The 16744-nt window shown below is 44.4% G+C and overlaps 1 protein-coding gene across 1 annotated transcript; it reads right to left on the bottom strand.

Moving 5' to 3' along the window:
• Window positions 1–334: 334 nt before the first annotated feature.
• On the bottom strand, window positions 335–16451 carry Nob1 (NIN1 (RPN12) binding protein 1 homolog). Its single transcript, XM_051201431.1, has 9 exons — window positions 16348–16451; window positions 16114–16246; window positions 13226–13356; window positions 10449–10520; window positions 10045–10173; window positions 9781–9960; window positions 8815–8912; window positions 6532–6676; window positions 335–979 (listed from the first exon to the last, which is right to left on the bottom strand). The coding sequence occupies exons 1-9, from the start codon at window positions 16435–16437 to the stop codon at window positions 710–712; spliced, it is 1248 nt and encodes a 415-aa protein (XP_051057388.1). The 5' UTR covers window positions 16438–16451; the 3' UTR covers window positions 335–709.
• Window positions 16452–16744: the final 293 nt, after the last annotated feature.

Below are 16744 nucleotides of genomic sequence, written 5' to 3'. Positions count from 1 at the left end.
ATGATGGGAGTATTAGGCAGCTGTAAAAACAATAAGCAGCTGATGGGAATGAACTATCTTGGGTTGAGTATATATTTAATAGAAGGAATTTTCCTGAATTTGATTAATACACTGCAGTTATATAAATGATCTTCTTTCCCCAGAAGACACATACTGTATGTAAAGACACCAAATGTTAGTCAAGTATGGACCCAAATGAAAGGCTGTGATGTGGATTTACTATATTAATTTCCTGGATGACTGAACTGTTTTGCTTTTGGGGAAAAAAAAGTTAAAAACTCAAAGCTTTATTATAGAATACCTATAATTTCTGGCAAAAAAAAATAATCTATAATTGGTTTTCAGATATATGTCATGTTAGCATCCATGTCCACCACAGATACAAGAATTTAAACACATCTGAGCCGGCCATCAAAGTTTATTAGGAAAAGATTGCCATTTAGGTATCTCTTCTTTGAACTTGAGGCTCAATGTTTGCTCCAAGGTACCCTTCTTTCTGCTTCAAGTTTGTTCCCTTCTCACAGCCAGGTCTTGGCTCTGGATGCTCATATGCAGGGCAACCATGTTGTACTGCAACCCCATGCAGCAGAGTCTCAGGCAGTCCAGAGAGCCCCGGAGTACTGCTTCTGTGCAACTGGTGTGCAGAAAAGACATTCCAGGTTTCCTCAGCAGCCAGCTGCAATCTGCTTTGCCCGCAGGGCTTGCAATGTCACCTTTTCTTTACAAACTTCTTTCTGGAAGCATTGGGATTTAAGCGTCTCCGCCCAGCTCCCAAGGTGCTGTCCCGGACCTGCAGAGTGGCTGAGCGGCTGGAGATGTCATTCTCTGCAAAGGGAGATACCCCAGCTATGTAGTCAGGGGCAAACACGTTGGTCTTCTGCCTGGCCTTGTGGGAGAGTCGCAGCTGGGGGAAGCGCTGATCCTCGGTCAGATGGGGGTTGATGGCATATTTGCCCCCTTTGGGAGTGGGTAGCGAGTACTGCAGTAAGAGGGAAGGCTGTTAGAACAGGCACATCTGCTCACAGTAGTCGCTGTCTACTGGTGTCCCTTCAGATCCCCATGCAGGCATACAGAACTGTCCTGCCCATTGTGTGCCAACAAGACATGTTTCTTATACCATGCTTACCTCAACGACACAAGAAAATATGAAGGCATCTTAACTATACACTCACTACACACTCTCAGCTCAACACAAAGGGACAGAGAACTTTACGAAGCTGCTGCCATTTCCCCAAAGATGTGCATTAGCAGCTCTGAAATGGCCACATGGCTTCTAGGCTGAGCAAAGACAAAACGACAGATCTTATGAATGGGGTGAGGTGGCCTGAATGCACTCTGTGGTGCTGGGTTCATGACCAGGGCTGCAACCTTTGCTACTAAAAAGCATTCTTAGCTGGGCATACTGGTACACACCCAAATCCAGGAAGATAGAGGTAGGAAGATCAAGGAGTACAAGGTCATCCTTGGTTATACAGCAAGTTCATGGTTGATGGGAGATGTCATTCTGTATATGTTTCTCATACTGGTTAATAATAAAGCACTGTTGGCCAATAGGAAAGGAAGATAGGAGGGACTAGGAGACAAGGAGGAAATAGGAAGTAGTAAGGAGGAGTCAAGATGGAGAGTCTGAAGAAAGCAGTATGCCGCTTGCTCCCCGGTAAGAGAAATACATAGATCAGCACAAATGGGTTAATAATTAAAGGCAGAGCTAGCCGATAAGAAACAAGTAACCAGGCCAACAGTATAATACCAAATACAAAGTCTCTGTGTATTATTTGGGGCTGGCGGCATGGCGGCGGGACAAGACCGGGCAGCAGGCGGAAAAACCGTACTCGTTACAAATGGCGCCCAACGTGGCTAGTAAGAACTTCCACTTAAAATTTAACAAAAGGTTAAAAAGGTTTCTTGGTAGCAGCATTTTTCTCAGTTGAACTCTGCTTTGCTAGAGACAAGCAGATATTCGCGCGGCTCCTTTAAGGGAAGATTCCTGACTCAGCTTAAGCGACAAAAAAAAAAAACCGCACAGCTTTTAAATAACTCTGCTAACAATTTATTGGTGTGTATGAGAGATGGCAATGGCAGTGACCACATCTCCAAGCTGGCAGCATGCTTTCTGGATGGCAGCACAGAGCAAGGCAGTGAGCACAACTTTCCGTGCTGGCGGTAAAAGTACCCGCCACCATCTTTGGTAAACCGTGGCTGACACAGCTATGACTTTCATTTTAGCAATGTTGTTGTTTACCAGATAAAAGACTTGTGGCCAGACGAAGATAAAGATTTACAGTAAAGACAGATTCATATTAAGAAAAACCTCTAAAGGTTTACAGTGTGTTTTAAAATATACGTAGACATGAAAAAAAATGGTTTTAAAGAGACAAAGAGGAACTGGGTGTTGTAGCACACGCCTTTAATCCCAGCACTCAGGAGACAGAGGCAAGCAGATCTCTGTGATTTGCAAAGTAAACCTGGTATGCAGAGTAAATTCCAGGACAGATAAGAGTTACACAGTGAAACCCTATGTCAAAAAAATAAAAAAAAAAAAAATAAAAGTAAAATAAGCAGAGTAATAATAAAGGCACGTAAAGATGAAAAGCTCAGAGAGAATCTGGTTACTGTATGCTATTGTGTTGTCTCTGCATTGTTTGACTGCTGAGAAAATAACAACTGATAAAGGAAATGCTGCTGGATTAATTCAATTTATATATTTTAAAAATGCTTTGACTCAAACATTTAAGTTCAAGGACAAGTTACTGGGGAAAAGGATTTCTATTTTTGTTTCAACAGGAAATAAAAAGCTGTGGATTCCTTCCAGACTAATGTGGTTTGATCAAGCCAGGCCCCCTGAAACAGCGTTCCTGGTGATCCAACATTCAAAATAGCTTGAACGAGGCAGCCTTGCAGACTACAGCCATCTTCTTAGGATCCCCACGACAGCGCCCCCTATCAGCAGGAAGTAGTTTGGAAAGAACGACGCCCAAATTCCCAAATACTGTTTATAAATGTTTGGTTTCATTTAAATGGACTTGGTTATAAATGGGTAATGATCACAACCAATATTCTTTTTAAAGGTAAAAAGGAAATTATGGTATAGATATGGATACTTTGTATTGGAATGTATTTTCATTTATTGATACAATTTAATGTCAATTTTGTGATGTGTATATTCTTTTGTTTAGGTATTGTGTTTATATAATTCATTCAGAAATGTATTGTATAATGTAGTACAGATTATAGATAATTACCTATGATAGTCAAAGCTTAGAGTTAAGTTAGCTAAGTTTTCAAGATACACAGAGATGTATATGAGATAGATAGAAATTCTTCAAACCTTTCAAAGACCTACAGAATATGGCATTTAAAATGGTTTAGGGTTTTTCTTGACAAAGAGGCACCAATGCTCCTGGCAACACCACCTGCGTCAGAAAGGAAGATGGACATTGAAGAAACTCGTTATGGAGTTTGCCTCCAATATGGCAAGACTAGCCATTTGGACAAGATACTCCTCTTGTCTGGACTGTTTGACTTTGTGATGTATAAACTGGACATGCAGGACCCACAGGAAAGTGACTTCTGATACAAGATGGACATTGCTACAGAGTTCCTGCTTCATGGAAGAATCTGCCAGACAGTCTGCAGGACACAGAGAAAAGTGACTGACAAACTGCCAATACAAGAAGACAGTTTAAAGTTTCCTGCTTTGCTGAATAGTCTGCCAGACACACTATGGCCTATGGGCTGAAGATGGAAGATTACAAAAGAACTTCGGGTGACCAGGCAGTGAGTTGTCTCTGTCATTTCTACAGTTTATATACTATCCTTCTGTGGTCTTTGATGGAGTTGAAGACAAATAGTTATGGTTATAGTTTTCCTTAGTTAGGTTTAAAGATAAGATACATATAGGACTTTAGATTCACAAATATAGGATAGATGATAGAATAGTTTCCTTTAATCTTGCTAAATGTTAATGGACTAAATATTGTTAACTGTGATTCTTATTGAATAACCATTGTGTTATATATTTTGCTGTGTTAAGGTTAAACCCCTTCTTTTTATTTAAACAGAAAAGAGGAGATGATGGGAGATGTCATTCTGTATATGTTTCTCATACTGGTTAATAATAAAGCACTGTTGGCCAATAGGAAAGGAAGATAGGAGGGACTAGGAGACAAGGAGGAAATAGGAAGTAGTAAGGAGGAGTCAAGATGGAGAGTCTGAAGAAAGCAGTATGCCGCTTGCTCCCCGGTAAGAGAAATACATAGATCAGCACAAATGGGTTAATAATTAAAGGCAGAGCTAGCCGATAAGAAACAAGTAACCAGGCCAACAGTATAATACCAAATACAAAGTCTCTGTGTATTATTTGGGGCTGGCGGCATGGCGGCGGGACAAGACCGGGCAGCAGGCGGAAAAACCGTACTCGTTACACATGGTCAGCAAGGGGTGGGTAATGTGTAGTTCAATTTGTTGAGTTTGTCTAGCAATGCATGGAAGCCCCAGGCTTGATCCCCAGTATCGCATAAACCAAGGGTGTTTGCACAAACCTATAATCCCAGCACTTAGAAGTTAGAAGCAGGAATAAACAAGAGACTTTGTCTCAAACCAAACTAAAACACATACCTTTACACCTTTCTCACACCCCTACACCACCATCACATACGCACCTCTTAAGAAAAAGGGCTACTCTAGGGCAGGGACAAGAGAGTTTGAAGGTCTGGAAACACTCTGCTATGCTGGAAGACTAAGAATGAGTGCAAAGAAGAGCTGACACACTCAAGAATGCAGTTTGAAAGGGCTCTCACTCGCCAAGCATGGAAATACATAAGCTTCAAAATGAGTGAAACAGAGCATAGCCTATAGCAGAAAACAAAAATACACAAAAGCAACCAGTGTGGTGGCACACCTTCAATTCCAGCACTAGGGAGGCAGAGGCAGGCAGGTCTCTGAGTTCAAGGCCAGCCTGGTCTACAATGGACAGTCAGGACTACACAGGGAGACCCTGCCTTGAAAGAGAGGGAAGAAAGGGAGAGTGCTGGAGGAAGACACCCAGTATCTATCTGCCTCTGGCCTCTGCCTGGGTGTGTACAATCACCTACACACACATGAAACAAGTAAGGACTGGACTGGAGCTCAGCAGTAGAGTGCTTGTGCGGTACATGTGAAACCTGGGTTTGATTTCCAGCACCACAAAAACAAAAACATAGAATTCAAAGTTCTTATTATTTCAAGTAGACTGTCCTGGAATACAGAACACTGAACAATATTAGAAAACAATTATGAAGTCTTTAATCGCAGCAGAGGCAGGCAGAACCCTGAGTTCCAGGAAGGTCGGGGCTACACTAAGAAACCTTGTCTGGAAAAACCAAACAACTCACACAAAAATTAACCAACCAACTAAACAGTACAATTATGTGATAATTAACAGTCATAACTGACCTAAACAATTATATAAGAGTAACTGTAACTTTACAGTGCAGAAACCTTAACCAAGAGAGAAGTGTCACCTAATTATCATGTACCTTCTGCTACAATGCAGAGAAGTGCCTAATAACACTGCCAAGAACACCAAAAACACAAAGAGAAACTGGTGCGGTATGCACACCTGCAATCCTGGCATTCAGGAGGCTGCGGCAGGAGGATGGCTGAGTTTGAGTGGGGCCAGGGTTCCAGGGGAGTGGCAGTCAGGCTCTGCACTCTCACACTCTCCCCACTGTGGCCCTTGCTCTTAACTGCTGAGCTACCTCTCAGAGCCTCCTCTCCTCTCGACACCCTCCCACTTCTGGAGACAGTTTCACTCTGTAGCCATGAGGGCCTCCAACCTTGTAGAAATTTTCCTGCCTCAGCCCCCTGAATGCTTGAATTCCAGCATGAGCCACTCACTACATAGCTGGCTGTTCTCTCCTGATCCATTCACACACAACCAACTCTCCTGTACTGTGCACTCACCTTCCGCCCTCTGCTTCACAGAGCTCAGACCCCTTACACTCCTTTAACTTTAAATGCCCTTTCAACTCCCGGACAAATCTGGTCTCTACTATGTTGCAGGTGACCCTTGCTGAGCTCTGCCTTTCCCAAATCAAGTGGCCACCACTGAACACTCACTGTTCAGAATCACTCCTTGTTTCTCCTTCCAATTCTTTAAGAAACACAAACATTGGTGGCTCAGAGGTTAAGGTCACTGGCTGCAATTCCCAGAAACCACATGATGGCTCATGGCAATCTATAATGAGATCTGGTGCCCTCTTCTGGCCTGCAGGGATACATGCAGGCAGAACACTGCAGATAAAAGAAACCTTAAAAGAAACACAGGTGGCTTGTTTTGCACTTTCTTCTGTGTACTGAGACCATGGGCTCCTGGCCCCACCAGTAGGTGACTAGGTCGGCACTCCTGTCCTCTGGTCTTTTTGGAAACTGGGTCTAGGAGCCCAGGCTGGCCTTGAGCTCTTGCTCTTCCTGCCTCTGCCCAGTGCTAGGATTCTAGGTGTGCTTCACTCTGTCCAGTTCCCCCTTAGTCATTTGATTCCGGGCACTTACCCGGAGGCCTCGAGGGTTCAGCACCTTGGGGTTCCGGGAGAAATGCATGTGCAAGGTACCATCATCATGGACAGTCACAGATACCTTCTTCAGGGTCTTGTTCCCACAATGCCCACAGAACACTCGGTTCATGTCTGACGTCGTCCTAGAGGAACACAAAGGCTGCACACTGGCACCATAGGCAGGAGACCCCACCCCCAGCCCGAGAAGGAAATGACGAGAAATACAGAAAAGGCTAAATTTTGTTATACCCATCTTCCAGAATATAAAGGCTAGCCTCATGTTAAAGGAAAATGCCGTTCAAGGGCAGCTGCCTCCCTTAGAGGGAAAAGGGCAATGCACTGAATTGTGGCCAGGAAAGAAGAGTGGGTTGTGGGTACATTAACAAAGCACAACCCAATAGGCAGGCATTATTCTACGAGCTTAACCTGACGTTGACACTACCGCTATTTCACAGATTGGAAAACCAAGGCCAAGTACTTTGGTCAAGGCCAGAAAGCTGGGAAGCAGCAGGATGGGTGCAGCATGGAAGTTCCTTGTGGTCACTTCTGCTCTAACCCACCTTCTCCCCAAAGCCAGCCGGGTGTGAAGTTAGGAGGTGGCAGGAGTTAAGTGAACCCCACAGGGAACACTATAGTAAGCTGCTCTGGCTGACAAACGTGAGGTACTGTCCCCCACTTCATTCATTCAGCTCCCATAGAGGACCCAGGAAAAGTTGCCACCATCAACTTGCCACCAGGTGGTCTCAGCCATCTCTCAGAGGGTCTCCACAACCCTAAGGGAAGAGGCAGAGCTGGGTCAAAGGGCTGGAGAAGACAAACCTCTTACCTACAAGTTTCCTGAACCTCAACAAATGCCTCCACATGGTGCTATGGACTAACTACTCATGAAAGCAGACAAGCAGACAAGCAGCCACCGCCACACAAATAGGGAAACTACTACACGAGTTTCTAAAAATGAATGTGCCCTCTGTCAATGGGGGGGGGGGGGCAGATACCAGGAGACTTTGTCCAGGGGCAATAATAGCAGTAGGCTTATGAAATAAGAAGCTGACAGGAGTCTTACGCATTTAAGACTAAGAACCATTACACTAAGGCACAGAAGACTACAGTAGCAACTCTAAGAAGTGTCACGGTGTCACAACTGTAAAGGTTGTAGTGGGATATTCACTTTGTCTCCTTCTGTGGCACTGACTATGCCCATTGGAGGGTGGAGCCAGGGGTGGAAGTGACCGGTGGAACTAGGTCTGAGGAGGAGCCGGGGAACATGGGACACAGAGAGTAGAGCATCCGGTGGAACCTGCTGGTGTTCATCTGCCTAGGTTGTAAGTTATTTCTCCCTGAATAAACATCTATTCGGACTATCTGTTTACCCTGATCCTTATTAAACCATGATAGTAGGTGGCTATTATTGTCTAGAAGATTAAGTCCATCCCAGGAAGCTCCAATCTCATCAAGAGTACTTCAGGCCCAGCAAAACACCTCAATGCTTCAGCATCATCCCATACCAGGCTTCTGCAAAGCCAGGCTCCAGATGACCTACAAGGATGTCCACAGACCCAGTCCACAGATGCAAAATGGCCCTAAGTCTGCCCATAAATCCTGGGAACATATTTTACAGCAAGGCTGTGGCAGTGTCTGGCACTCCAACCAGCCTCCAGGGTCTGTCCACAAAACACCAGCCCCACCCACCCCACCAAAGAACAGGCAACAGAAGGGAGCGGTCAGTCAACTTGAGAGTCCATCGAAGGGAACATCTCCTTTATGCCAAATGCCCTGCTAAATCCCTATGATTTATGTTCCTAGTTCCTCACAACAAATCTTTCAATTTAAAGACATCTTTAAAGAACTAAGAAGGCAACTAACTGTTCACAGACAGAAAGCATCTAGATGTGAACCAATGTACTCTGGATTAACAGACATAAATAAAGTAGCCGTGTCAACCACAAAGAATCCCCATGTAACCATCACTCAGCTTGACTATCAACTCACAGCTATCATGCTTCATCTCTACCCTTTGCTCCATCCTCCTATGTCACATGGGAGCAAATCCCAGACCCCTTTCCATCTATACAGTCCAGCGTGTGACCTCTGTTCCAGAACCCACATCCCTAACTCTAGGCTCCTAGGAGACATGCTTGGCAATGTGTCCCAGGGATTTTAGTGTAGTGGAGACAGCAGATAGGCCACAGAGAACACCAAGGTGGAAGGAAAAGGTTCTCTTCCAAGGAGCCATCAGCAGGGACAGGATCAGGAAGATGGGTCCAAACCCTCAACCACATACTTGAAGCAGCCATGACAGCGTAAGATGTAGCTCCGGGCCTCTCGGATCAGCATGCCATTCACTGCCAACACGTGCAGCCCCATCTGAAGCAGAACATTCTACAACCAACAAGTTAAGGAAGGACTGAAATCATCTTCTTTGACATTAATTTGGCAATAATTTTTACACAATTATGGGAATCTAACTTTCTAGTCTAATTTATAATCCCTGGCTTTTGTTAGAGAATACCTGTGAAGCCTGGATGGGAACACAGGGACCTGAGTTACCAGGCAATTCCAAGAACAGAGACTGGTCTCATTGGCAAAAGCCTCTCAACAGATTTTTTATTTTTATTTTTTCCTGTTGGGGAAAATATTTTCATTTTGGGGATTTAAGTCCTGTTCATTTCCTTCAGAGGTCCAAACATAAAAAGGCACCAACTGCTCATGTTAAGAATTTAAAAAAAACACAAATAAATATCCAGCACCATCAAAATGGCTCACTGGGCACTGGGTAAGAGTGCTTGCTACTAAACATGACACCTTGAGTTTGATCCCTGGCATCAACACAGTGAACAGAAATAGATGACTCCTACAAATTATCCTGACTTTCATACACACTCTGGCACATGAACACTAAGTAAGAAATTGTAGGGCTGGAGAGATGGCTCAGAGGTTAAGAGCATTGGCTGTTCTTCCAGAGGTCCTAAGTTTAACTCCCAGCAACCACATGATGACTCACAACCATCTATAATGAGATCTGGTGCCCTCTTGTAGTGTGCAAGAAGGTAGAACACTGTATACAATGTAAATAATCTTTAAAAAAATTAATTTAAAAATTTAAATATTCTTTTTACCCTACGCATATGTGTAGGGTGTGGGGTCACTGATGTGATGGGCTCCCCTCAAACAAAATGAACAGTCAAGTTTACAGAAGCTCTGTACCCCTTACCCCACCATGTTGGCCTGGGTCTACTACCCCACACACCTGCATGGCGAAGTCTGTGGTCACACAGCCAACCCGTACATCCTTCGGGATATCACACTGCTCCAACTCCTGCTGGATCTGCTTGATATTGCTGGGGGTTATCCACCCACCCCCATCGTCATCACTGTCTTCAAATTCATCTTCTTCTTCCTCCTCTTCCTCCTCTTCCCTTCTGTCAATCTGAAACATCAACAGACACTCCCAGGTTAGGATGCTTGTGGAGAGGCTCTGACATCAATAGGAGACTATAAGCCAGGGCCTTACCAGCAGCTCCTGCAGCTCCTGATCAATATTAGGCAGAGGGTTCCTCCAGAACATGAAGGAGCTGAATTCCAGGTCCTCAGGCCCATCAGACGGGTGGTCACGACCCACTGTTTCATGTGAGGGTTTAGGCTGAGGTTAAAATAAAACAATTTTTTTTTTTTTTTTTTTTATGGGCAGGGGAATGAACCCTGGGCTTTACATATACCAGGTAAGCACTATTCCAGGGAGCAGAATAATTTAAAAACATGAAAATGAGACGTTTAAAGGCAAAACCACTCTGTATGCAAGCTGGGCCTGGAAGCTCTAGAATAATATGCCCCTGGCCCAGGTCAATTTGCTTTGTTATCAAGAGTAGGCATGCTATAGAAAGGAACTCAAGGATCAGGGATCCTGAAAGGAGTTACCTTGGAGGGCAGATGGAAACCAGAAATGTGCAGAGGGGTTTCTGGGTGCTGAATTGAAGAGCTTACTTTAACCTTAAAAAAAAAAAAAAAAAAAGAAAGAAAGAAAGAAAGCCAGCATTGAGAAAGGGCAGTTAGTTTAAAAATACAACATTAAGGCTAATTAAACAAAAAGCAAGCCCTTTTCCCCTAGTTAATTGAATATAAAAACTAGAAGTAACAAGAATATAGACAAAATGACAACACTCAGACACCCTGACAGCAATATCAAGTGCTTTTAGGGTGCCCTAATGCCACAGAGCTGAACTGCTGTGCCTCTCCTGCAATGTCCTAAAGCCCTTGGAGACAGTTCACTTAGTCCTGGTCCCGAACTCACTATGGATGACTCTGAACTTCTCTCTCATCTTCCTGTCTCTACCTCTGAAGGCACGGGATTATCAGAGTGCATCACAAGCCTGTTTATGAGGTGCTGGGGATAAAAGCTAGAGGCCCTGTGCACACTGTGCAACATTCTACTAACTGCACCCATGCTAAGGCTTTTGACACAAACGAAAATGAGTCTGTTTTGAGGCTTTTAAACTTGACTGAAAAACAAGAAAGGGCATGGTATCTCTGAATAGTATAGGAATATGAGCCCAGTGCATACCTATTATCCCAGCTTTGGGAAGGCAGGAGGATCAAGAATTCAAGGTCAGTGCTGGAGATGTGCTGAGCAGTTAGGAATACTTCTTGTTCTTGCAGAAAATCCAAGTTTGTTTCCCAGCACCCACATGACCAAAGCCCTCTTCTAAACTCCCTGGGCACTGGGTACAGACATGATAAACATACATATACATAGGCAAACTGAACACACATACATGTAGGCAAAACACTCTTACACCAAAGTGTCACTTTTCTTTTTCTTTTCTTTTTTTTTTTTTTTTTTTTTTTTTTTTTATTTTATTTTATTTTTTTTTTGGTTTTTCGAGACAGCGTTTCTCTGTGGCTTTAGAGGCTGTCCTGGAACTCGATCTAGACCAGGCTGGCCTCAAACGCACAGAGATCCTCCTGCCTCCTGCCCTCTGCCTGCCAAGTGCTGGGATCAAAGGCATGCGTCATTTTTTTAAATGAACCTTTAAAAAAAATCCAGAGTAAAAGGTCATGCTTGGTTCTAGCAAGTTCCAAGCTAACCCGGGCTACAGAAATTATTTCAAAAAAAAAAAAAAAAAAAAAAAAAAAAGAGGGTGAATACATTTGCTAAATGTATTAAGTATTATATATAAACTTCATTTGGATTTTCACCAAAGCAAACTATCAATAAATACTTACAGAATGGGAAAATGTGAATACTAATTGGATATTTGGTGACATTAGGAGTCCATATTAATGTTATACAGTCCAATTATGGCTCTGGGTTTTTTTTTTTTTTTATGTTTGAGGCAGGGTCTAATTTAGCCCACGCTCACCTTACACTCATTTTATAGCCTAATCTACCTTGAACTTCTGATCATCCTGCCTCCACCTTCAGAATACTGGGACACACACGAACTCCCATTCCCAACATATACACTGTCAGAGATTGAAGCCAGGGCTTCACACATGTGAGGCAAGCCCTCTACCAAGGGAATAACACCCCCACCCAAGTTATTATTATTTTAAGATTTATTTAGGAACAGAAAGATGGCTGAGCAGGTAAAAGGACCCATACAGTGAAGGGAGAAAACCAAGTCCAGTAGGTTGTCCCCTGACCTCTCAAGCAAGCTATGGTATGCTCTCACACACAAAATAAATGTAACGTACAAAAATAAAGAACGAACGAACTAGGTGTGGTGGCGCACACCTTTGATCCCAGATGTCTGGGAGGCGGAGGCAGGCGAATCTCTGTGAGTTCTAGGACAAACAAGACTACATAGTGAGATCCTGTCTCAAAAATCAAAAACAAAAAAGGGTCCAGGTCCAAAAGCCCATGCCTTTTAAGTGAATTAAAATAAAGCTCTATTGTGTGAGAGACAGGAAGTACAGATGTGTGGGTACCACAGCACACAGATGTGAGTGAGGTCAGAGGACAAGATTCCTGGACCTGCTTTCTCTTTCTGCTGTGGTTTGTTTCAGGCAGGGGCCGGCTTGTTTCTGCTGCTGCACTATAAGACTGAGATTTCTACCAATTCTCCTTCTCTCTCATTTTGTAATAGGAATGCTAGGATTGTAAATCCCAGTCACTGCATCTACCTTTTAACATAGGCTCAAATCTGGGTCACCAGGTTATACAGGTTCTAGCCCTCTGAGGTTTTGTTTTTATTTTAATAAGAGACAGAGGAAAAGATACACACACACACACACACACACACACACACACACACACACACACACACACACACACACATCACTGAAACAGCAAATGGACTCCTAATTGAAAATACTCATGGCTGTGGCTCTACATAAATTAAAAGCTCTATGGATATTGATGTAGAGGTGAACCACACTAAGGACACTGCAGCTATCACTATTATTCCCACTTTCATGTACGACATAATAAAACATGAATTAAAAACAAACCTGGGGCTGGAGACATAGCTCAGTGGTTAAGAGCATTTAGTGCTCAATCAAAGACTAGAGTTCAGATTCCAGGCCCATGTTGCAGGCTAAGTGGCAGACAAATACCTGTAATTTCACTCCAAGGGGTGTAATGCTTTCTTCAGGCCTCCAAAGGCATGCCCTCCACCCTATCACCCCAAAAGCTCATATACTCACATAAACATAAAAACCAAACCAAACAATCCAATCCCCCTGATTTGATTTACCTTTTCTGGTTCTTGTTTTAAATGAGACACTCCAACAAATTCTGCTTCTAATTGATAAGTCAGAGCCAGTACTTGGATATCTGTGGCAGAGAGGCTGGGATAGTCTCCAGTTTTCTTCGAAAATTCAGTCACTGCAAGTAAACAAGAGATTTCCAACTTTAGTTAAGGACAAAAACTGACAGGTCCTTGGATAACCACAGTATCAAAAGAACCTATGTAGGGGATGGAGACGGCTCTACAGTTAAGAGCACCTGCTGCTCTTCCAAAGGACCCAGGTTAAATTCTCAGTGTCACATGATGGCTCACAACTATCTAACTCCAGTTCCAGGGGCTCTGATGCCCTCTCTGGCCTCTGAGAGCATCAGGCAGACACATGGTGCATGAGTACACATGCAGGCAAAACTCCTACTCACATACAACAAAACAAAAAGCATGGGACATTGAGGTGGCCTAGTAAAGGTGCCTGACAGCAAATCTAGCCACCTGAGCTTGATCCCTAGGATCTACATGATGGAAAGAAAACAAATTCAACTCATTTGAACTGTATCATGTACAAAAAAAAAAAAAAAAAAAAAAAAAAAAAACCCAATTTTCAAAGATCTCAGAATCAATATCCCATCTGGGAGTGGTGGCTCATTCCTGTTATCCCATCCCAGCACTCAGGAGATGGAAGATAGTAGGATCAGGAGTTAAGATCATCCTCAGCCTTATAAAAAGTTCAAGGTCAACCCAGGATACTGAGACCTTGTTTCAAAAGACCACTACCAAGCTAACCAAAGAACCAAACAAAAACAAGACTCAATATGACATGAAAACTACAACGTCTATTTTCTGAGCTTTTTCCTTTTTGTGACTGAAAAGTCTATTTGGCCAGGTGCTGATGGCACACCCTTTTAATCCCAGCACTCAGGAGGCAGAGTTCAAGGTCAGCCTGGACTACAAAGTTAGTTCCAGAACAGGATCCAAAGCTATACAGAGAAACCTTGTCTCAAAGAGAAAAAACAAAAGTCTGTATTTACCACCACCAAGCCACTCAACAGGCAGCTTTAAGGCAAAACTCTCATCAGATCAAGGAATAGGATAAGAATAACAGAACAACAAGAAAATCATCTAAGTCAGCATAGTTTTTTCCCATGATGAGAGTTCCTCACTGAAGCTCTGGCTTTATCAGAAGCCTCTTCTTTCTTAGCTCTAAAAGTCTTTAGCTCTAAGTAAAACAGCTAGATTAACAGAATACATTAGAACAGAAAAGTTAACTGAAATCATGGTCTGTGATAAAACCCAAAGAGGGTTGCTGTGCAATAATGGACAGGTTTTCAAAGATTTTAAGAACTGCACACCTAGCCGGGTGTTGGTGGTTCACGCCTTTAATCCCAGCACCCAGGAGGCAGAGGCAGGCAGATCTCTGTGAATTCAAAGCCAGTCTGGTCTACAGAGTGAGTTCTAGGAAGCCGCAGCTGTTACACAGAGAAACAAAACAAAACAAAACAAAAAGTTGTTTACTATTGAGATGAGGTCTCACTTTGCAGCCCTGGCTGACTTGGAACCTGACTCCAGAGGGCTTGGACTAAAGTCAGGTGACTTCACACTGGGCCCATCTTTATTTTCAGTAAGACAGAGTGTCTCAGTATCTAGCTCAAGATGGCCTCTGCCTCCCCAGTGCTGAGATTACACCCCCCACGACAGCTGCATACCCTTTTTTAAATTAAGGCTGCTTCTCTGTTCAAAACTATAATCACCCTACATATAAGACCTCAGATCTATGTTCTTAATTTTTAAATTTCTTTAGTTTCTGGCAGTATTCACTGTTGTGGTGGAAGCTTCCCCCCAGCCTTTGGCATCCATTACCCAAAGAGTTCGAATGTAATGGAGGAAGTTCCACTCAAACCTCCTCCCTTATTTCCCTCCAAACCCTGCATCAAACATCTCAGAAAGCCTGCCAAATGATGACTACTCTTTCCCTAGAGATGCTCAAGACATCTTCCACAGGGTATTTAAATTGTGCCCCAGAAAAGAGACGTGTGCTGTGGTTTTCCAGCCTCTTTCCCAGCTCCTCTCTGGGGGGCTGAAAGGCCGTTCGGGAGCATTGTATCCATTAAACATGGTTCTAATTGTTTGATTTGGTCTGACTTGGATTGCTACATCGAGAGAGAATTAATGGGGGTGTAGAAATTTCACTCAAGTCAGAGCCTTCTGTGTACTTGGCAAGAACTCTCCCACTGAGTTCTCAGGAATCTAAACACCTTTACTGAAAGCTTCCAATGTGCCAAGAGGCATATTCGTCTTAAGGCCTACAGTGCTGAGAGGCAGACACTGTTGTGATAAAGCTTGAACAGAACCTTGCACGGATTCCATGGTGGGAGAGGGTGACGGGGGGGGGGGGGGGGGGGCTGACAAACACTCCAGGCAGATAGAGCGTAAGTGAGAAGTTTTATTAGAAAGGGGAGGGAGGGGGAAGGAAAGATAAGAGAGGTAAAGAGACACAGAGAGAGGACATAAAAGAAGAGGGAGACAGGAAAAGTCCTGTCTGCCTCAGGGGAACAGCGGGAAAGAGTAGACTGCAGGAATAAGTGGGCAGAGGTCTTTTAAAAGGGTCCCTTGCATCTGCGTGCAGATCAGTACTCAAGGAACCCTGGGCCGACCAGGGTATTGCCTGAGTGCTTTCCACCAGGTGACGGGCAGGCCAGCATAATGCCGGAGTCCTTACAGACACTATTACTATTCTCAATTCACAAAGCCTGGAGTGTGTGATGCAGCCGGGGGCACACTGCTGGTTTCTATTAAAGCAGGCTGAATCGACCGTCTCTAACAAATGCTCTGACTGGCTCAGGGGCAGTCTGTCTCCACTCTGGGTCCAGCCCCCGACGAGGCTGGCCTGGGACACTCACCCAGCCGCACGTACTCCGGCAAGGGCTCCTTGAACCGCAGCTCGTAGGGCAGCACTGCCAGCCGCCTGCGCGTGGCCTTGTCCCGAATCTCTCTGACCACCTCCCGAATGGTGTAGATGTTCCTTCCGATGTCCTGCGGACAGACCGACCCAGTGAGCACACTCGCCTGACCCCACCGCTCCCCTGGAGGGTCTGGAGCCCAGGCCCCCCGCCCCTCGGTGGAATCTCCTGTACCTGCAGCGGCGCGTCCCTCAAGAAAGCTCCGGCGTCAGCCACAACGTGCTCCACGGGCGCCATGCTGGCGGGTGTGGACATGCCGCGCATGCGCACGGAGCCTGCGTTGTTGCCTACGTTTACAAAGCAGACCTCCCCGGACCGGAGGTACAGCCGCTGCGACTTAGCGGCGCCCCCTGGTGGGCACAACTCACTGCTTCAGGACTATGTGCGCATAGGACTAGCTGCGCCCGCCAGGAAGTAGTAGTTTGCCCTGTCAGGGAGTGTGTGAATGATTACATTGGGGAGGCGGGGGAAACACCTAGGATAACTTGCCTCGGGATACACTCATAGAACCTTCTTTAATTTTAAAATATCCACGACTGAAAATCAGTAGTTAGAGAAAGAAACAATCTAT

This window comes from Phodopus roborovskii, unplaced genomic scaffold (genome assembly GCF_943737965.1).
Source record: "Phodopus roborovskii unplaced genomic scaffold, PHOROB, whole genome shotgun sequence".
Lineage (NCBI taxonomy): Eukaryota > Metazoa > Chordata > Mammalia > Rodentia > Cricetidae > Phodopus > Phodopus roborovskii.
This window is presented reverse-complemented; position numbering and strand designations above follow the sequence as displayed.

Excerpts from the sequence above, each read along its gene's own strand:
- Nob1 (XM_051201431.1), bottom strand. The coding sequence starts at position 16,437 with ATGCGCGGCATGTCCACACCCGCCAGCATGGCGCCCGTGGAGCACGTT. Across the intron at positions 13,357-16,113 it reads GCCGGAGTACGTGCGGCTGG|TGACTGAATTTTCGAAGAAA; the intron begins GTGAGTGTCCCA and ends GTTTACTTGCAG. Across the intron at positions 980-6,531 it reads TGAACCCTCGAGGCCTCCGG|TACTCGCTACCCACTCCCAA; the intron begins GTAAGTGCCCGG and ends CTCTTACTGCAG.